The following is a 22,889-nucleotide window of genomic DNA, read 5'->3' as shown; positions in this document are numbered from 1 at the left end:
ATTACTTATTAGGGAAATGCACATCAAAACCATAATGAGAAAAAAAAGCCATAATGAGAGACCAATCCACACCCCCTAGGATGGCTATAATAAAAAGAAAACAAAATAATAAGTGTTAGTGAGACTGTGGATAAAGTGAAACCCTCCAACATTGCTGGAGAGAATGTAAAATGGGACAGCCACTGTGGAAAACAGTTTGACAATTCCTCAACAAGTTAAACACAGACACACCACATGACCCAGCAATTCCACTCCTAGGTATTAAAGCAATTAGGCATGAAAACAGATACTCAAATGGAAACTTGTGTATGAATGTTCATGGAAGCACTATTCACATAACCAAAAGGTGAAAACAGCCCAATGTCCATCAACAGATGAATGGACAAACAAAATGTGGTATATACCCACACAATGAAATATTATTCAACCATAAAAAGAACCAAGTACTGATACATGCTATAACATGAATGAAACTCAAAAACACTGTGCTAAATGAAAGATGCCAGACAGAAAGGTCTATGTATTGTAGGATTCCACTTAGATGAAAAGGCAGAGTAGGAGAATCCATATAGGAAGCAGATCAGTGGTTGCCAGGGGCTGAAGAAAGGGAGAAATGGTGAGTGAATGCTTAATAAGTACAGGGTTTCTGTTTAGGGATGATTGAAAAAGTACTGGAACTAGATCGTAGTGACAGTTGCACATGTACTTACTGCCACTGAAATTATACACTTTAAAATGGCTAAAGTGGTACATTTTATGAGTATTTTACTGCAATAGAAAAAAAAGATCCTATTCTGGATCAAGGTAAAAGAAAATAATTCTGTTTACCTTTTCTGGGATGGTTGTGCTAGTTTGTTTGGGAGCATTCTGGTTAGTTTCTTGAAACTGCTCCTTACTATGTGAGACTGTTTTTCACACAATGTATGTAAAACTAGAAAGTCTTTCCTAAAAGTATTAACTTTTTACATATGCATGTATGAAATTATTTTTTTGAGAGATGAGGGAAGGAGGGAGAGAGAAAGAGAGACAGAGAGCATGCACGCAGGGGGAGGGAGGGGCAGAGGGAGAGAGAGAGAACCTTAAGCAGACTCCATGCCCAGCATGCAGCCCGATGTGTGGCTCCATCTCACGACGCTGAGCTCATGACCTGAGTCGAAATCAAGAGTCGGATACTTAATCGACTGAGCCACCCAGGAGTCCATGAAATTAAAATTTTGTTTATCAATTTATTAAGTGCTTTTGAAATCATTAATGGCTATGGGGGAAGAAAAGACATCTCTATGCAAATACAATTGGAAAAATCCCATTTCTTATATGATAATGTAAGCAATTTTCTTTTTTTTTTTTTTTTAAGATTTATGTATTTATTGGAGAGAGAGAGAGAGATCATGGAGGGGAGGGGCAGAGGGAGAGAATCTCAAGCAGACTCCCTGCTAAGCCCAGAGCTCGATGTGGGGCTCAATCTCATGATCCTGAGACCACCACCTGAGCCAAAATCAAGAGTCAGACTGAGCCACCCAGGCACTCCAATGTAAGCAATTTTCTAACTGTAGGCTTAGAAGCATGCATTTTTTTCTGTGATCTGGAAAACTATAAAGGAAATCTCTTCAATGAAAACATCAAGGCCTACACCTAGCAGTATTAGAATTATTCCACTTTGAACACTAGTGTGAAAAAACAGCAATTTAATGAGCACTTGAAAAGAAATTATTTCCCTCAACAATTTTTTTTTTTTTTGTGGCTAACTCCCACTAACTATTACTGGTTATTTTGCCCATAGGCATTTTAATTAAAATGCTACTATTCCTTCAGATTAGAATTTAATATATCTTTTCAACTTAATTTACAACGGTGAGCAGTCATAAAATGAAAGGTTTTCTGAAACTGCCATCAAACCAGCAAGTAAATCTTATCTGGATATGTCCAAACAACAACAAAAAATGTGGCCAGCACCTATAAACAAATCTATAGAAAAAAAGACAAATGTAATCACAATAATCTCAATAAAATATTACCATTTAAAAGTACCCATTATAAGTTTTCTTTTTACAATAAAAAACCTGTTACTTAAGGTTAAAAGAGTAAATGATTCGTAGTCAAAACATAAAAATGGAATGAAATGTTGCTTAATGTAATTATATCTAAAATTAAAAAAAATATATCACACACAAAAAATCTGAATTTTCAGATGGTGTATTTTCAAAAACCCATTAGATCATCCAAGGAGCATCTTTACATGTTATATTTACATATTAGAATTTAGAAAAAAATGAATTAGACATTAAAGTCAGAAATAACTTTATAGATAACCCCAAAAGTTGTTTTGCTTCTGTAGGCACTTGAATCTTAACATTCATTATTACTATTATATGTATTTATTAGTAATTTTTATTAAATTGCAAGCTTTTGTTAAAGAAATACTTTTAGGATAAAAATTCTTTACAAAAATTCAAGAAACTACGAGAATTCTAAGAAAGTCCTTTATTAAACATTCTGAAATATTACAGACCCCTAAAATTAGCCCAATTCTACTTGACTATCACATGAACACAAGCTCTAAGCTTAAACCATATCAAAAGCAGTCTTCTGTTTGGGAAGATAACAACTATGCTACCCTAACTCTCTTCACTTTCAAAGGCCTTCCCATCCTCATCAAATAGTGATTTGCTTCAAAGATCCATTATGTAAGGTTTACCCAAGGGACATAATATCAAAGGAAACTTAACTTTCCATTATAATTTTTAAAAAGGCTAGAAAAGGGGGGGTCTTCCTTTTCATAAAGAAAAGTTGGTCCTCTTTTAAAACCCTACTCTGCCATTTTAGTACTAATGTCAATTACATCTAAGTTCAATTTGTAGAGTCATTACACTGTCCAGTGTATAGGAAGAAAGGAAATGGATACTTAAAGGATTTAACATAGTATTCATAATGGAACTTGATCTCTGTCAGGTTTAAAGACTGAAAAAAGAATGTTCTTTCACTCTAATTTTCCATTTTAGATTCCTCGGCTAACAGTTCAGGAAAGAAAATTATTAATAGAAGCCAGAAGTTGAAAGAAGTTTCAGAACAATATTTTAGTGAAACAACAGATTAGATTGGTTTCAAATGGAAATGTTTAAGAGAACACATACATGTCTAATCACAAATGGAGGTTTATCTGTTTCTTTTTTGAATTCATAGGGTCCCAGATTTAAATGGGCCAGCCGCCGCCTGGTGTCTTCAGATAGCTCACACATGCGTCTTTTTGTGTAGGGAGATGGAGAGTGTGATTTTGAAGAAATTGTAGGCTGTTCGTAGTTTTTTGCATTTATGCAATATTTATTTCTCTCAGGTGACTTGGATTTTTTCTTTTGTGATCTTGATGTTGATGTTCTGCTTTGCAGTCTGCCGTGTGATTTTTCAACTGGAGCCGTATGGTAAATAAATTTATCCTAAACATAAAAAATAAAAATTAACATGGGTAGAAGCTATATGTAGAGATATATGTATATGTATCTATCTATAAATTACAGGTAGAAAAAAACTTTAAAAATTAATTTAAGGCACATATAATCTATCAAAGCCAACTAGTCTTTCCTATCTATGCCAGATAACTCTTTGTCTAGTAGTTAATAAAGTACATGGTATTCTTAAGTCTAACAAGTACTTATGAAAATAAAAGCCCAATATTTAATCATTGGAAAAATCTAAGAAACAAGGTCAGAAAAATTAGTTTTCAGTGTACTAAAAAATTAACATAAACATTGGTTTATCGTTTGTAATTAAGTATTCAAGTAACTGGCTATATAATTTAAGAGGGCTTTTTTTCTTTTTCTTTTTTTTTAAGAAAGAGAGTATATGCATGGGGTGGGAAGGCAGAGGGAGAGGGATGGAATCTTAAGCAGACTCCACGCTGAGCACAAAGCTCAATGTGGGGCTCAATCTCATGCCCCTGAAATCATAACCCCAGCCGAAATCAAGAGTTGGAGGCTTAGCTGACTGAGCCACCCGGCGCCCCAAGAGGGCTCTCTTTAGTAATGTTACAAATACACATGGCTAATTAGTTGCTTATGAAATCTTTATGGAGAAAATTATTAAAATAAGTTTCATTTATACTGCTGTGATTAAATACATATATACAATGTGAACATCTTAAAAACGGCTTTATACATATTTTCATGAAATGTATTATTTGGATTATACAAGGTGATTAGGATCTTAAGATGTCTTCCAAATTAAAACTTTACAATTCAATGACCAATAGCCATATCATCTTAATTCTGGTTCCATATTTTTATAAAAGTAAAAAAGTAAAAAGACATAAAAGACACATATAAACTTTAATGACTAGTACTCTACTAGTAAAACTGGTTAGCAGTCTAAAATTTTAAAAAACAAATGTTACATTTCTAAAATTTTTTTGCATCATTAGGATAACATTTTATTTAGTCTCTGCCTTTTGAGTGCCTTAAAGTTTGGATTACAGGTAAATAATATAAGACCTCTTAATTCATTATCTAGAATTATAAGATTTCTAATATTAGAGAAAATGGACAGTTGAGAAACTTTGTCTTCCTAACTTTAATCATTTTAAAAACCTATCAATCCTACCTCCTTCTCTATTTTCTCAACCCCTCCTTCCCTAACTCACTAAGGGTATCTATTCTAAGAATATTTTAAAACATAAATGTGATACAGAAGGGAAAAGAGTCAAATATTTTTAAAAAGTAGATAAACAGGAAAAATATATATTTTCCTAATTGGAAAATAAGTCCATGAGTTTCATACAGACCTGCAGCATCAGATTATTTCCTCATCTTTCCTCTACAGCTGTTGATACTCTCCCAGTCCTTCTCCCACCTTGCTCAATGACTTCAACAAGTAATTCAGAATTTTTCTACCATATCACACTTCATCTATCTCTATGACATCACACTGATGCACAGAAGCAGGAATGTTAGCACATGCAAGGACCTTTGAGTTGTAATAAATGTTCAAGCAGTGAATCTGTCCAAGACTTTGGACTCAGACTTCTATTTCTCAGTTTTAATTACCTTTTTCCACCTCATCTTAGAGTTCATCATTATGCAGATCCATTGCATCTCAAACTCCAAAAATCCCTTGCTGACCAAAACTACTTTTCCTCATTCTACTTCTTTTATTCTCACTGAATCTGCTGCCTGCCCTCCTCACCTCTTCAGTCCCTGGACCTCTTTTTTCCCAGACCTTCATACATTTTTAATATCTCTTACCTTCAGACCCAGATGAACCCAACATCATCCATTTCAGCAATGCTGTAAAGTTCCTCCTTACCTACCTCTGATTATACCAAACCTAAAACAACCCCACCTTCTTTCTTCATTACAATTTTTGAATGTTGAATACTATTAGAAGTTATAAACTGTGGAATATGTAGTACAGATACACGCTGTCTAACTCTATCCAATCCTTAATGTATCCTGTTACTGCCCAGGAAAACTTAAAATAGTGGCTGTTACATGCTGTTAACATGATGGCTCCCTCTGGCCAACAGGATACTAGCTTGGGACAAAAAGAGAGACTTGAAAAAGTGCTATTGTCTTTTATTCCTTTTTGGAAACCTTCCTGCCTCCGTGTGAATGAGCCAAAATTAGCCTACTAGATGATGAAAGTCTTGTGGCCACCATCCCAGCTAAAATCAAGCAAATTATCAGAAATACAAAGTCCCTCCCAGACCAAAAACTCAGCCAACTACCAGACATGAATGATGCCATCATAGATCATTCAGCCCTAGCCTCGCCAGTTCAAACCAAAAGAATCAACCAATCAATCCACAGAACTGTCAAAAAGTTAGTGTTGCTTTTTACACAGCAAAAACTACCTGATCCAGTATACAAATTAATAAAACTACCATTGATATTTAACTATTAATAATAAATTCTACCTTTAGTAGGTAAAAAGAATAAGTAGAAAACTAGTTTTATTTCAGAAAATCACAATAATATACTTAATTTTTTCAATCCATCTAACTGGTGACAAAACATCAATTTGAAAATAATATGCCAAAAGGAATAAAGATCATTATAACTACTTGTAAACCTAAATAATTTTATAGTTTATTTCACTCATTCTGCTTTTAAAAACCAAAATGGCTTGTCTTATTCTTATGTTTGAACCTGAAAATGCTGCTTTGTAGCTATTAAAATTTTAATTGTAACTATAATACTCACTTTTTAAAAAGCAGATTTATCACATTCTTAAATAAGGTCAAAGAAGATTAAAATTCTGGCTAAAATTTTAATGTGTATGTGTATACTCTGTTGTGCCTACCAGATAATGTTTTCTATCTTGTATTTTAACCATTGTCTTCTCTCCTAATTATTTAAAAAAAAAAACCTTAGGAATAGCATTCAAGTTCATTAATTATATGTTACGTGCCAGACACATTGCCTATTCTCTAATTTAATCTTTAAAGGAGCCTTGTGAGGAACTTGAACCCAGATCTGTCTGATTTTGAGGCATATTTTCTTAAACACTGTCTGACGCCAAAACCTATCCTATTTTCTTACATCTGTTCAATAAAGAACAAATGACAAACACTGAAATAGCAAGTTAAAAAAGAAATGAGTCTTCCCAAAAGTTTACATAGGAAAACGTTAGTTCTTAAGTCCAATGAAACTAGTGATGAGGGGACAATTTTACATTTACGAAAGACTTTCCACCAAGCTGTACACTTAGAATGTACTTTTCTGTGCATATGCCATAGTTCATACAAAAAAGGACTTTTCTACCCACCCACCAGAAGGGCATACCCCAATGAGGAGAGAAAAATTTTGTCTGAGTGCAGGTAAAATACTGTTAATAATTTACAAATATACAGTTCTGCACAACTCAAAACAAGTCAGTAACATCTTTGCATTTGGCAAGCATAGTTTGTTAGATCTCTAATAGCTGCATTTCAGCTTGCATTTCAAAGATAATTAACTGTAGCCAAACTGGCACACTACGTATCTTGCTAAACAAAATAAGAATGATCCCCTTGATAATTTTATATAACCACGCTTTACCTTTCTTAGCTTACGTCACTGTTACCCTCCTCAGCAAATTTACTCTGAAACTGAGAATGCAGTAAATTATTAGTATACTTTTTCCATCATAGGTCCAGTCCTGCCTTGTTTGGGTCCTCTGTGCTTTATATGTTACTGGCTCTTCATCACATGCTGGTCATTGTTACCTAATCATAATGCAACTGCATATGAGTGATGCCTAGACATTATTAGATAACCTGTGGACAAGGCAGTAAGATGATCCTGGTGACTCAGTAAAAAGTTAGACAAGAATGAAATATTAGGTCCAGATATCTCAGTTTACTAAAGGCAGTTTTTACAAATATAGAAGGTACTGAGGTTGGAGTGTCCAAGCTTCCCTCAGTCTGATAGCATCAGTATGGCCACCAAATTGAGCAAGAGTCATATAAGAATTAGAGACACTCAAGAAACCATACTCACTAAACACCAATATCCCTGCATGAGAGAGAACCTCTGGTCACATTTGTTAAAAGGTATCCTTTGAACTTTCTGCAGTCACCTGTAACTTCTGTAAGATTTATAGAAGCCTCAGATCTAGCTCTCTGTGGGACTTCTTGATCTCAACATCTTTCTGGCAGGCTGATTGCTTTGCATTAAAAAAAAAAAGGCCCATAGAGTTACAAAATAATAACAATAACATCATGGCGCCATCTATCATGTGTACCAAACTCTTCACTCTCACATTTAAGATGCAACCAAACTACTAAATACCTCTGATAATTGTTTTGCTTAAATTAAAGACTGACCCCCAAAAGTGAAAAGAGTTGCAGCCAAAATAAAAGAATAATTCTTGCCCAATGCCCATAAATATGAACAAATAAGTTAAACCATTAAACACTTTAAATGAGTTCAACCTGAGTGCGGCACTTCCTTGAACTTATCAGACATTCAGTAATCACTGAAGTTGTAGAAAATTCCAGCTTTGGAGCAATTCCCTGAGGGGAAAAAGGGTATTATTAGATATTTCAATTTTTAAAAAAATATAATTATTAGTGATAAAACTATGACCTGAAGTAACAAACACTTGTCAAGATTTAGCTGTTTCATTTGTTGGTTTGACCTTCTTATTAAAGATAAAGACAATACAGTGATGCTAAATTTTAGCAAGAAACAGTTTCATTGCTGATGATTCCCTTACAAGTGATTATATTACATTTATGTAAAAATTAATATATTTTTTCATTTTCAAGTATTTCCCTGTCAAATTATTCTAAGATTTTTAAACGATGATATAATATTAAAGTCATAAATATATAAAAACACTTAATGGATTTGAGCTCTTTTTACTTTTACAAATTAAGACATACTTAACTACATAATCAAGAAATGCTTTTACAAACCCAGCCTTTGACATACTAACTTGAGAGTTTCAAACATCATATTACAGAAAAGGTAAATAATGAGTTGCCTAAGAATTAACTAAATGATTGCTTTTCTGCAAACATAACTTTTATTAATGAAGTCCATTATGCCTATTTGTTAGTTATCTATTGCCTCACAGGATATTAGTTAGCAGTTTAAAACAAGAGTGAACACTTATTATCTCATAGTTTCTATGGGTCGGGAATCTGGCAGAGGCGGAACTGGGTGGTTCTGGCTTGAAATCTCTGAGGTGATTGCAGTCAAGAGGTTGTTTGGGCTGCTGTCATCTGCAGGTTTGCCTGAGGCAGGAGGATCTGCTTCCTAAGAAGTCTTGTTCACATAGCTGTTGGCTGGAGGTCTCAGTTCTTTTCTAGATTTTAGCAAGAGGACTCAGCTCGTCTATCCCATAAACCTCTCCGTAAGACCGCTCCAGTGTCCTCATGCCATGGCAGCTAGTTCTCCCAAAGCAAAGCAAGAAGGAAGCCATAATCGTTTTTATGACCTAGTCTACTAAATCTAACACTGTCACATCTATCACATCCTATTTATTAGAATCCTTGAAGTATAGCCCACACTCAAGGACAAAGAAGTTAGACTTCTTTTTCAGCAGAGGAATATAAAATTTTGTGGACATATTTTAAAACCACCACAGTCCACCCTCTGACCAAAAGTTACACTCCTTTCATGTGTAAACTAAACTCATGCTCTACAAAGAAAAGAAGAAAAGTCTCATTCTTTTACAACTTCAGCTTGAAATCCAGGATGTTGGCATCTAAGTCAAATCCTTATTCAGCCTCCTCAGATGTGGTTCTTTAAGGACAGTTCTTTAAGGCCAGTTCCTCATAGTTAGAAGACTTATGAAACAAAGAGACAAGTTATCTGCCCCACATGTACCTGAAGCACACACATGCAGCAGGTGCAGGATAATCACTCCAGATGTTCTTATTCAAAAAGGGAGTAAACAAGAGTCAAATGGGCATCACTGGCCCATAGAAATTCTAAAATCCAGCCAAGAAAATGTTAGAAGTTCCTTGATTAGAAGTTTAGTCCTGGTCCTGCCCAGAAATAACTATCCTTTGGACTCCTCTGGGCTCTTGCTTCCAACCTTTGAATTATCACTCCTTTCCAAGGAGAAGTAGACCATATTTGGAGTGCACAGTGTTCTGAGCGTGAGTCCTGTCAACAGAATTTTGGGGGTCCAAAGGCCTTTTCATTTTGTGAGATCTCTCTGCATTTCAGACCAAGCTGGTGGTGTTTCTACCAATATAACACTCTTAAAAAACATATGGGTTCTCATATGAATCTTACTGAAGTTCACTCCATTAGACATGAGTTGCACCCTTCTCTACACTCAGCTTCTGCTGAGACTGCCCTTTAGCATCTTCGAAAAACTGACTGATTAAATTATTTTCTGAGACAACATCTTGGATCTTTCTGAAATTTTTTTTTTTTAAATGTTTTATTTATTTATTCATGAGAGTCAGAGAGAGAGAGAGAGAGGCAGAGGCAGAGGCAGAAGCAGGCTCCCCGCCTAGCAGGGAGCCCGATGCGGGACTCGATCCCAGGACCCTGGGATCATGACCTGAGCCGAAGGCAGACGCTTAACCATCTGAGCCACCCAGGCGCCCTCTTTCTGAAATTTTAATGAAGGATTTTATAGTTACACCTTTGGTTTCACCATCAGACCACAGTTTCCAGAAGTGCCTGGAATGATTTTTGCTCAGAAGTCATTCCTTAATTTTAACATTATTTGCCATTGGAAAAGGCTGGGAATCTTCAGAAACAGTAAATTCCAATTCCTTTTTGCTAAACAGCCTTTCCTTTGCTTATCTCTCTCCTCTCATATTTTGCTATAAAGCAGCAAGAAAACCAAGCAGACCCTCTAACTCTCTAACCAAAAGTCTTAGACACACCATCCATTTCATTAGATATTTCTCTCCTTCCCACATTACCGCAGGCGACTGTGTGGCTAAACTTTCTGCCATTATATGACAAGGAACCCTTTTATCCCTAATTTCCAATAGCATTTACCTTATTTTCCTGCAAACACACATCTGAGTTTCTTCAAGACCTTTCAAGCTTTCACAAACATTCTAGCAAAGCTTTTCCAGCTTCTGCCTCTCTATAGAAGTGCTTGAATGTCTTCACACGTGGCAGTTGGCTTAACCCAAAGTGACTGATACAGTAGTGAGAGCAAGGAGGAAGCCACAGTGCATTTAATGACCTGGTCTCCAGTCTAATACTGTCACTGAATCATGTTTTATCTGTTAGAGTCACTAAGTGGAGACTGGAGAATTAGCTCTGCCTTTGGAAGAGAGAAGCATCAAATCATCTGTGGACATATTTTATAACTACCATAGCCTGGATTGCAACTTATCACTTTACCCTTCCCCATATATTGCTGGTCACATAGTAAATACTCAGTGTTTTAGCCATTATTTTCACTGAGCTTTCAAAACCATTATGTATTAGTTAGGGTTCTCCAGGAAAACAGAACATATATATATAATATACTATACTAATATATATATAGAGAGAGAGAGAGAGAGAGAGATTTATTTTAAGGAATTGGTTCATGCAATTGTGAGAGTGGCAAGCCCAAAATCCATAGGGCAATCCACAAGCTGGCAACTCAGACAAAAGTTGATATTGCGGTCTTAAGTGTGAAATTTGCAAGCAAGCTAGCAGGCTGGAAACTCAGGAAGTATTTCTGCATCACAGTTTTGAGGCAGAATTCCTTATTGTTTAGGAAACCTCAGTTTTTGCTCTTCAGGCCTCAACTAATTGAAATGAGATCCACCTACATTGTCAATGGTAATCTCTTATACTTAAAGTCAACTGTTTGTAAATATTAATTACATATACAAAATACTTTCACAGTAACATCTAGACTACCATTTGGTCAAACAACTGGGCACCATAACCCAACCAAGTTGAGGCATAAAATTAATCATCACTCCATCTCAAATGTCAGTTCCTCTATGAAGTCTACAAGATGTAATTCATTCATTCAATTCAATCAAGTGGCATTTAAGTGCCTACTCCATGCAAAGTACTGTGCTGAGAGTTAAATTCAAAGATGAGAAAGCCACAGATTCTGTTTCTATGGAGTTCACAGTCTAAAAGGGGTATTATCATCAGCACTGTCATCACCTCAACAGCCATCACCATATCACTCTCATTTACGGAGCGTTCTCCGTGCCAGGTACTGCTGTAACCATTTACAAGGTGTCATTAATCCACCCAGCAGCCCTATGATATCTTCATATGATGGTGCTTTGCTCGAGTTTAGTCAGGTAGTCTGTGAGAGTGCCAGGATTTAATCCCAGATGTGATGGAATTCTTGCCACAGCAATGGGTTCAGGAGAACAGCCTAAGACTCAGACAGATGTCACAAGAATTCTTTTTTTTTTTTAAGATTTTATTTATTTATTTGACAGAGAGAGACACAGCGAGAGAGGGAACACAAGCAGGGGGAGTGAAAGAGGGAGAAGCAGGCTTCCCGCGGAGCAAGGAGCCCGATGTGGGACTCGATCCAAGGACCCTGGGATCATGACCTGAGCCGAAGGCAGACGCTTAACAACAGCCACCCAGGCGCCCCTGTCACAAGAATTCTGAAGAAGGGTGCACTGTCTTCTGCCAGTGCAACAAACTACTGATGGGAGTGTTTTATCCATTCACATTTAAATACAATAATTGTATGACTGGATTTATATCTGCCATTTTGCTATTCACTTTATATGTGCCATATCTTTTGATTCTTCCAATCTTTCTAGGAGTCTCACCTATATATACATAGCTTGGTAGTCATCCCATGAACCTGTAAAGGTTCCACTCTTTGTTGATTATCTGTATGTGGCTTGGGGAATGCATTCAAAGATAGTCAGGTCTGCAGTTTCTACTGAGTTTCACTTGTTGCTGGGCTCTCACAGTCTCGGTCTCTCATTGCATGTGCATTGTTTCAGAATCAGCCAGGAATGGGTGGAGAGCTTATCTCAGCCCTTTTACTGCTCCCTTACTTCTGTGAACTTTCTGGCAGATGGGCTACTCACTCTAGTTGGAACTGCCATTGGCCTATCAAAGCTGTGGGGTTTCTTTCATCCACTTGCATCTGACTCCAGTGAAGCCACACTATCTATCCTTATGATTCTGACACCAATTCCAATGTGTGGGTTTTCCAACACCACCAAGCAATTCTCTGTGACACCAGGTAGGGGGTCCTATAATTTAACTCAGTTCTGACACTATCTACCTGGCAACAGCATCAGATCCCAGAGGTTAAGGGATCAGTCCCACAAGACTGCCCAGCCCGCTTCAGATGCAATCAGAAGACTGGGTTGTTACCTGTGTTCCCGACCAATCGGGTATAATTTGGAGGTCCCCATGACCGCCTCCCCTGGTTTAATTAATTGGATAGAGAGCCTCACACAACTCAGGAAAATAGTTTACTGTTTACCAATTTATTATAAAAGAATATGATAAACGATACAGATGAATATCCAAAGGGAAGAGATTCATGGAGCAAAGTATGTGGGAAGGGACATGGAGCAATGCCCTCCCCAGGGAAACCACTCTCCCAGGAGCTGCCTCCATGAGTCTGGCAACCTAAGAGCTCTCTAAACCCAGGCCCTTTGGGCTTCTATGGAGGTTTCATTACATAGGCATGATTGATTAAATCACTGGCCATTGGTATTTTAATGCAACTTCCAGCCTCATCTATCCTCCCCAGAGGTCAAGGGGCTGAAAGTTCTAACCCTCTAATACCAGGGTTGTTCCTCCTGGCAACCAGCCCCCATCCTTAGGTTATACAGGGGCTTTCCAAAAGTCACCTCATTAACATAACAAAAGACACCTTTATTGCTCCCCACCACTTAGAAAATTCCAAGGATTTTGGGAGCTCTGTGCCAGAACAAGGATAAAGACCAAATATATATTTCTTACTTTAAATCACAGTATCATAGTCTCACTCTCCAAAATTGATTCTGACCCCTCTAGTAGCAGAGCTTCTGATTTTCCTGCCCAGCCCCAGGACTGGTGAAGCTACAATTCTCACTGGCCTTGCAGGGTATGGAAGCTGTCCCAGGCAAGAAGGCCACATGCTGCCGCCATTTTTATCCAATGTTTCAGCTGTTATTTAAGCATAAACACCCTTTTTTTTTTAATTCTAGTTAGTTAACATAGAGTGTAATATTAGTTTCAGGTGTATAATATAGTTATTCAACACTTCCTTATAACATCCGGAACTTAATCTGTCTCAATTGTCTTAATTGCCAGTTTCCGGTGTCCTGAAATTGTTTTTGTAATGAATTTGTCCAGTTTTTTATGGAGAGAGGAACTGCCTGTTTTTTACGGAGAGAGAACTGCCAACCTCCTCACACCACCATTACCAGAAGTCTTACTTTATATATATATATACACACACACACACACACACACACACACATATATATACACATACATATATATATATATATGTATTTTTTGCCTTAGTAATCCAACATCTGAATGTATGTAAAAAACCCAAAGTAAATGAAGAAGATACTTATTAATGGTCCATACTTTTATGTTTATATTGCCAATTTGTTATAATACAGCATTTTAAATTACTTTCAAAACACCGTAATTTTAAAATCAGATTTTTTTTCATTGCAGGCTTCCATATATTTGCTGAAACACTCTTTGAAGGTTTTTATAATATCGAAGATGGCTAATGGACACTGATAACATCCCAAAGGAAGTATATTTTCATAGATTTGCTAGTTAGTCAACTTTTAAACTTCTAGCAAGCTGAAGTTGCTATTTCCCAGAACAGAGCATATCATAAACCTAGACCTATAGGAAAAAGTATTTAATTTACCATACTAGCTCATATATCACCCCACTTTCCTTACTCATACTATTTTAACATTTTATAAAGATAGTAAAAAAATGTTTGTCCAAATTATTTCAACCTAGACATCTTTTGCTTTTTTTCTTCTTTGAAATAGCAGGGTCTTCTCTCAGTTTCTCTAAGTGGAAGACATTTTCAGGGATAAATATATTTCTAAATGACCCAACAAAAGTTGAAGGGAGTTGGGGGAAAGGATGGAAGAGTTGGTTGTCACAATGCAGCTTTCACTTTTAGGTATATAAATGTATATTTCCATGACATGAACATACAACAATTAATCTATCCAAACTCCTACTAATGAACATTTAAATTATTTCAATTTTTCACTATTATGAACAATGCTATCAATGAACATCCCTAGGAAGGCTCTTAGTATACCAGAGAGAATACATCTCCATGAAACATACCTAGAGAAAGGCTATGAGAATCTTTGCTTTTACTAGATAACTCTGAATTGTGGTGGTTCCAACTTACATGGCATACCAGTATGGAAGAGCTTTCAGTTTTTCACACTTCTAATATGGTCATATTTTATTAAATTTTACCAACCTTATGGCTATAAAAATGAAATCATAAGGTTGTTTTAGTTTGGATTTCCCTATATGCTAATGAAATCGAGCACCTTTTCAAATGTTTATTGGTCATTCTTTTGAGAGAACAATAAAGAGAAGAGACAGATAGGGAAGGTGGGGAGGCGGGAGGCAGAAGGAGAGGAGAAAAATCTGAAGAATATAAGGCAAATTAACACTTGTTAATTCTGGATGAAAGATGCATGGGCTTTGTTCAGATTTCAGTATGTTTAAAATAACATCAAAATTTCATAAAAAAATTATGTTTTGAACCAAATTAAACTTTGAATTAGTTCTTCACATTTCAGGTATTAAAGCCTACGTGGTGGTTTTTGACAATGATCCTACATCACAGACTGAGAAAATACACTTACTCGAAGGCCAGAAATCCTCCTCATGGTAACCTGGCGGTTTGAATCATGGTGTCCAGAAATTTGGTTTGGACCCGGGAACATGAAATCCCGTGTATTTTCATCATACGTAGACAGTGTTTCACCCACTACAAGAAAGATACCCTATGATTCAAATTATAACAAAATATTCTATTTAGAAACAATATGATCAAGTACAATATATATAGTGCCTGATGCCTCACTGAAATTTCTGCTTCAGGGTCATTTTTTTTTTTTCTATGAAAGGAAAATTAAAAGAAAGTTATGTTAAATGGATTCCTTATTCAGAAATGTAGTACATATTACTAATTCTCCCTCCCCCTTTTATAGAAGGGAGATATTCATGTAAATTTTATGAGTACCTATGTGTTTCTAGAGAAAAAAAGTCCTTGTAAACATATCAAGTTGGTATGACATTTACAAACCTAAAATGTAATTACCATCTCCATAAATTTTTCCTATCTTCCATTCTTTTCTAATTGCCGTTGTAAGACATTAGGTTACATGTTGGAAAAAAATGTAGACATCTTCTAGAATTTGTGGTTACCCAAATTAAGTATACATGTAATATTCAAAATCTTTTAGATTACTAATTTTTAGTAACATATAGCTCTCCAATTTTCACATAGAATAATTATTTGATTAAGATAGATTTCTCCTATACTCACAGAAGTAAATAACAAAAATCAAGCTATCCTCCATATTTTAATTTTAATTTTACCTACCCCAGAGATTTGTAATGTTTACTAAACAGTTAAGGTTTTATTCCACTCCCCATTCCCAGTAACAGTCAACACACAAAAACAAAGATAATTACCTTATCAATAAAAAAATGTTGTTTGAGAAAAATCACAAAAACTCAAAGTCAATTTTTATGAATGTCACAAAATATGCTAGGATGATAGCATATAATTTTCCAACTTCCTTTATTACTATTTATTCAGTTTTAGAATATGTTCAAATATGATTTATGCCAATTGTTATGTATTTATTATTTTCATCTATTGCTGTTCTGTGCATAGTGGACCAATACTAGAAACTCAACTTCGTTCTTAATTTGGGAAGAAGGGGAAAATATCTATTTTTTAAAAGCATTCTTTGACATGGGTTTGCACATCAATTACCTTATCAAAATATAATACAGTACCTGGTGGAACTAGTTGAATCAACTCAAACAATGCTGTATCATCTGAAAGGTTAAAGAAAAATTTCCTTAAACAAATTAACAATAAACAAAAATTAGTTACTTTATCATAAAAGTATCTAAAAGTCAAAGTAATTACTGGGTACACTACATATATGTTTATATCTTAGTATACTCTGTATATTTTTTGATTGCTATGTCTCTTAGGGCTTTATTAATCAATAGTAGAGATTGTCCCTTCAGTCTCTCTGGGGTTTTTTTCCGATTTTTTTTAAACTTTATCTTTTTAAAGCAGTTTTATTAGGTTTACAACAAAATTGAGAGGAAAATACAGAGATTTCCCATATATCCCTGTCCCCACACATGCATAGCCTCCCTACCATCAACAGCACTCACAGGAATGGCACTTTTTTTTTTTTTTTTTTACCAAGGATGAACCCCCATAGTCACATAATAGTCACCCAAAGTCCATAGTTTATCTTGAGGCTCACTCTTGGTGATGTATACTCTCTGGATTTGGAGAAATAAATGCATAATGACATATTCCATCATTATAGTATCATTCATAGTATTTTCACTTCCCTGATTTTCCTCTGTGCTATGTCTATTCATCTCTCTCCTCCACTTCAATTTGCTCCGACAAGCAACCACTGATCTTTTTACTGTCCCCATAGCTTTGCCTTTTCCAGAATGTCATATTAGAATCATACAGTATTCAGGTTTTTCGCATTGGCTTCTTTCACTCAGTAACATGCATTTAAGTGTCCTTCATGTTGTTCGTGGCTTGATAGCTCATTTCTTGTAAGTTCTGAATAATATTCATTGTCTGGATGTACCACACTTTATCCATTCACCTACTATGGGCACCTTGGTTGCTTCCAAGTTTTGGTAGTTACAAAGCTGCTCTAAACAACCTTGTGCAGGTTTTTACATGGACATAAGTTTTTAACTCCTTTGGGTAAATACCAAAAAGGGTACTTGCTGGATTATACGTTAGGAGTGTGCTTAGTTTTGTAATAAACCACCAGTCTCCAAATTGCTGTTCCATTATGAATTCTCACCAGCAATATATAAGAAGAATTCTTTTTGCTCAATACCTCACCAACATTTGGTGCTGTCAGTGTTTTGGATTTTGGCCATTCTAGCAGTGTGGTGGTACCTTGTTTTAATTTGAATTTCCCCAGAGACATATGATGTGGAACATCTTTTCATATGCTTATTTGCCATCTTTATATCTTCTTTGATGAAGTATCTGTTAAGGTCTTTGGCCAATTTAAATATAATGTTGCTTGTTATTTTATTATTGAGTTTTAAAAGTTCTTTGTATATTTTGGATAAATGTCCTTATTAATATTTTATAAATATTTTCTCCCAATATGTGGTTTATCTTCTAATTCTCTTGATATTGTCTTTCACAGAGTAGAATTTTTAATTTTTTTTTTAAAGATTTTATTTATTTATTTGACAGAGAGAGACACAGCGAGAGAGGGAACACAAGCAGGGGGAGAGGGAGAAGCAGGCTCCCCGTGGAGCAGGGAGCCCGATGCGGGGCTCGATCCCAGGACCCTGGGATCATGACCTGAGCCAAAGGCAGATGCTTAATGACTGAGCCACCCAGGTACCCTGGAATTTTTAATTTAAATGAAGTCCAGCTTGTCAATTATTTCTTTCATGGATGATGTCTTTCATGTTGTATCTAAAAAGGCATCGTTGTACTCAATGTCATCTAGGTTTCTTCCTATGTTAGTTTCTAACAGTTTTATGGGTTTTGTATTTACAGTTAGGTCTATGATCTATTTTGAGTTAATTTTTGTGAAGGGTGTATGGTCTGTATCTAGATTCATTTTTTCGCCTTTGGATGCCTAAGTGTTCTAGCACCATTTTTTGAAAAAACTCTATCTTTGTTCCACTGTATTGCCTTTGCTCCTTTGTCAAAGTCAGTTGATTATATTTATGGGGGTCTATTTCTGGGCTCTCTGTATATCTTTATGAATAGAAATTTTGTCTTATTTCTTAAGCAGAGCTGTGAGGACAGTGGGATATATTATATAATTCCTTATATTTTTAATATGTCTGAAGTATTTTATAATACATTTATTAAAATAAGAATAAAAGATGCACTGTGTCTTGCCTCCCATTCCAGGACCCATGAAAAAGGCATCATCTCTTTCTTTCTTTAAATTCTGCCATTAACATTCAAGGGAAGTCTCAATCATTTAACCCAATACCAGGACGTCCAATCTATGAAGAAATATTAAATACTTCCTATAGGTTATAATTTGTAATAAGAAAAAAAACCTGATCTGGCCCTTTTCCTCAAGAACCTTACACTGCATTGAAAATGTAAACATTAAAGGAAATAAACACACACATAAGTTGTAACTACAAACCACAGGTGCAATGAAGGCACTGCAGGTAGTGCTATGAAAGACTGTATTAACAGGACCGAATCTAGTCAGGGGGTCCGAGAAGCCTGAGGAAGAGCTCTTTAGGATCTGATCTATAGCATGAACAGGTGTAAACTGGGGGGACTGGGGAGGTCGAGTTTTTACACTTGATCTTAGCCAAAAGGCCGAGAAGCGATAGGGAGGCAGAGTTTTTTAAGCAGGACAAACAGGATGTACCAAGACTTTAAGCAGAACACAGCAGGGTAATCTGAGAGATTAGGTGTTTGAAAAATAACCCTTCTGCAAAAATCAACTTGAAAAGGTAAACAATGAAAGCATGAGAGACCTAACAAGGTAGGAAAAAATTATGTTTGAAACTCAGTATAAGAAGGAAACACAGAGAAATAAGCCTGGCATTTGAGGCTGCTTTTCTTTTTGGATATCTGACAGTCCTGATAGTGGTAGCTTAGAGGCTGAGAAGCTGAACATAGTTTTTGATAAATTCAAGTAAAGGACCAAAAATTGGAGTATCGTGGCCTTGGAAAAGGATAGGAGGGGAGGTGTGCTTGTAAGAGACAATAGCCTGATAAACTGGCTAGGCTGTAAGACCAGATCTTGAAAAGATAACTACAAGGGTAAAGAGTAAACTAAAAATAGATAGCCAACACTATATACTGAATGTTTGTATTCCTCCCAAAATTCATATGTTGAATTCCCCCCAATGTGATATTTGGAGTTGGGGCCTTTGGGAGGTAGGGCAAAGCCCTCATAATGAGATTGGTACCAATATAAAAGAGACCCCCCCGAGAGCTTCCTTGCTCCTCCTTTCACCTGAGGACACAGAGAAAAGATGGCTACCTATGAACAGAAAGGGAACCCTCACCAAACACCAAATCTGCTCACCTTGATCTGAGACTTCCCAGCCTCCAGAACTGTAAAGAAATAAACTTTCATAGTTTGTAAGCCACCTAGTCTATGTTATTTTGTTACAGCAACCCAAATGAACTAAGACAGCCAACTAGTAACTAAGGGCTAAATCTGAACCATCCCAAGTCCTGTCTGAATTAAGGTGATCCAGAATTGCTAACGCCCCCTAGAAATCTGCCAAATCAATCATAAATCTTTTCTAAAAGAAAATATCATCATCTAAGTTTTCAAATTATTTCAAAAATTTTTACATTCGAAGTCTGACAATCAATGAAAACCGACCAAGTATACAGGAAAAATGAAAATTGTGATCGAAAGACAAGAAAAATAACAGACAACAAAAGCAGGTCAACAGAAGAATCCAGAAAAATTAGTTATCAGACTGGGACTTAAAATATGCTTAATACGCTCAATAAAATAAAATGCAAGGTTGAGAATGTTAGTAGAGAACTAGAAACTGTTATGAAGAACCAAAGGGAAATTTTTTAACTGAAAAATAAAATAGCAACAACAACAAGAAGAAACCCATAACAGGTAGATTTATCAGCAGATTATAAATGACCCTGGAAAGATCTACAGAATTAGAAGACAAAAGTAAATATCTTGAGAAAAGCACAGAAAGCCAAAAGGATGGAGAATATAAGAAAGGGGGGAAAAGGATACAGTAAGAGGGTCTAACAATGAGTAATTGGATTTGCAAAAGGAAAGAAGAGAAAGGGACAAAAGCAATATTTGAAAGGTTAATGCCTGAGAATTTATTTGAAGAAAGATACCAAGATACAAACACCAAGCAGAATATATTTTAAAATATACATACACATACATATACACATATATGCAGAGTTGGGCACATCAAAGCAAAACTACAGGAAAAAAAGACGAAAGAGAAGATATTAAAGGAAGCCAGTGGAAAATGACAGAATATCTTTAACGAAATAACAATAAAATCAACAGATGATTTCTCAACAAAAACTTAGGGAATGAAAAGACAATGGGATAGTATTTTCTAAGGGCTAGGAGGCAATAATCCCAAGTTCAGCAAAACTACCCTTCAAAAATTAAGACAAAATAAAGATATTTTCAAATAAATAAAAATCAAGATAATCCATCACCAAAAGACCACTGAGAAAGGAACTGTGAAAGAATTTTCTTCAGAAAAAAGCAATAAACTAAGAAAGAAGCTCAAAAATGAAAGGAAATAAAGAACAACCAAAAAGGTAAAATACGGTTGTAAAGTGAAAAGATGATGCAGATACAACAATAACAATAGTATTTTGTGTAGTTTAACTGCATACTAATCTAAAATACAGGAAAAAAAACACATAAAATCTAGAAGGGACATAAATGAAGTCAAGTAGTTGTAAGCTTCTCCACAACCTAGAAAAGGTAAAAATAAAAATACATACATTAGGGTTTGATAAGTGAACCATGCATTCTGCAACCTCTATGGTAACCACTGAAAAAAACAAAACAGTAAAGAACATGCACCTCCAAGATAATCAAGTAGAAATGAAAGAGCAAAAAATAGAAGAAAAAAAGAACAATAATATTCAATAATCAGAACAAATAAAAAGTAAATAGTACTATGGTAGATTTAAACCAAAATATATCAGTAAATACATTTTTTATGTAAACTTTTTATTTTGAGATGAGGATTCACATGCAGTAAGAAGCAAAACAGAGAGATGGCATATACTTTTTACCCATTTTCCCCCAATGCAAAAATATATCATAGTCCCCCCTTATCCGTGAGGGATAGGCTCCAAGACCCCCAGTGGGTGCCTGTAATCATGGACAGCACTGATCCCTATATTTACTATGTTTTTTTCCTATATATACATACCTATGATAAAGTTTAATTTATAAATTAGGTATAGTAAGAGATTAACAATAAGTAATAATAAAATAGAAAAATTATAACATACTGTAATAAAAGTTATGTGAATGTGGTCTTTCTCCCTCTCTCGAAATATCTTATCGTACTGTATTCACCCTTCTTCTTGTGATGATGTGAGATGATAAAATGATTGTGATAAGATGAAGTGAGGGGAATGATTGTTAGGCTACTGTTGATGTGAGATGAATGATAGTGTTAGGCTGCTATTGACCTTCTGACAATAATAGGTCAGAAGGAGGATCATCTGCTACTGGACTGGAGGTAACTGAAACCATGGAAGGCAAAAACCCAGATAAGGGGGGGACTCTATAGTAAATATATCATAACTACTGTGACACTGATACAATCCACTAGTTTTATTTAAATTTCTCCAGCTTTACTTGTACTCATTTCTATGTGAGTGTGTGTGTGTGTGTCTATATTTAGTTCTATACACTTCTGTCAGATGTGTGGATTTGTGTATTCACCACCACAGCCAAGACACAGAAGGGGTGCATCACATGATGTCTTATGTTGCCCTTCTGCAGCCACACCCACCGCCCTCCCCAAACCCATCCCTAACTCCTGATAACTACTCATCTGTTTCCAGTTTCTATAATTATATCACACATTGTAAGAGAAAGTCTAAATCAACCAATTAAAAGACAGATTGAATTTTTATTTATTTTTATTTTTTTTTCAGATTGAATTTTTACAGAAAGAAAACTCCTTTCAAATCTGCTTGTAAGACACACATATAAAATATAAGGACATATAAAGATAGAAAACAAAAACATAAACAAAGATATAATATATGAAAAGTAAAAAAAAAAAAAAACCCTGCTGGCTTGGCTGCTCTATAAAAGAGAGAGAAATCTTCAAAGAAAAACGTCAAAATAATAAAAGGTTCAATTCACCAGTTGATGAATACATGGTAACACTGGTCAAGAGAAAAGAGAGAAGACACAAATTACTAATATCAGGAATGAAAAGAGATAGAAGTATTTAAAAATTCTAACAAGACATTATGAATACATTCATGCTCCTGAATGTATTAAAGGTACCTGATCTGAATCATAATTCAAACAAAATGATTCAACAATTATAGTACAATTGGGGAAATGTGAACTGAGTGGATATTTGATGATGATAAGAAATTTTTGGTGTGTGTAATGTTGTTTCTTTATTTTAGATATCCATATCTGATCCAATCTTGACATTTACTTCAAAATAATCTGATTTATTTAAAAAAACAAATTTCTACCAAAAGAAAACTTAAAACTTGTACAGATATAG

General features: G+C 35.4%; 1 protein-coding gene across 4 annotated transcripts in view; it reads right to left on the bottom strand.

Moving 5' to 3' along the window:
* SPATA6 (spermatogenesis associated 6) overlaps positions 1-22,889 on the bottom strand; it is a 135,776-nt gene that overhangs the window by 68,997 nt on the left and 43,890 nt on the right. For all 4 annotated transcript variants that reach the window (XM_032429500.1, XM_032429509.1, XM_032429517.1 and 1 more), the window contains exons 4-7: positions 16,407-16,448; positions 15,242-15,366; positions 7,901-7,981; positions 3,132-3,431 (exon numbers count right to left, since the gene is read on the bottom strand). In XM_032429500.1, coding sequence (XP_032285391.1) covers positions 3,132-3,431; positions 7,901-7,981; positions 15,242-15,366; positions 16,407-16,448 — 548 coding nt within the window. The remainder of the gene's footprint in view (positions 1-3,131; positions 3,432-7,900; positions 7,982-15,241; positions 15,367-16,406; positions 16,449-22,889) is intronic.

The sequence above is a fragment of the Phoca vitulina genome, unplaced genomic scaffold, assembly GCF_004348235.1.
Source record: "Phoca vitulina isolate PV1807 unplaced genomic scaffold, GSC_HSeal_1.0 scaffold2, whole genome shotgun sequence".
In the NCBI taxonomy this organism is placed as follows: domain Eukaryota; kingdom Metazoa; phylum Chordata; class Mammalia; order Carnivora; family Phocidae; genus Phoca; species Phoca vitulina.
This window is presented reverse-complemented; position numbering and strand designations above follow the sequence as displayed.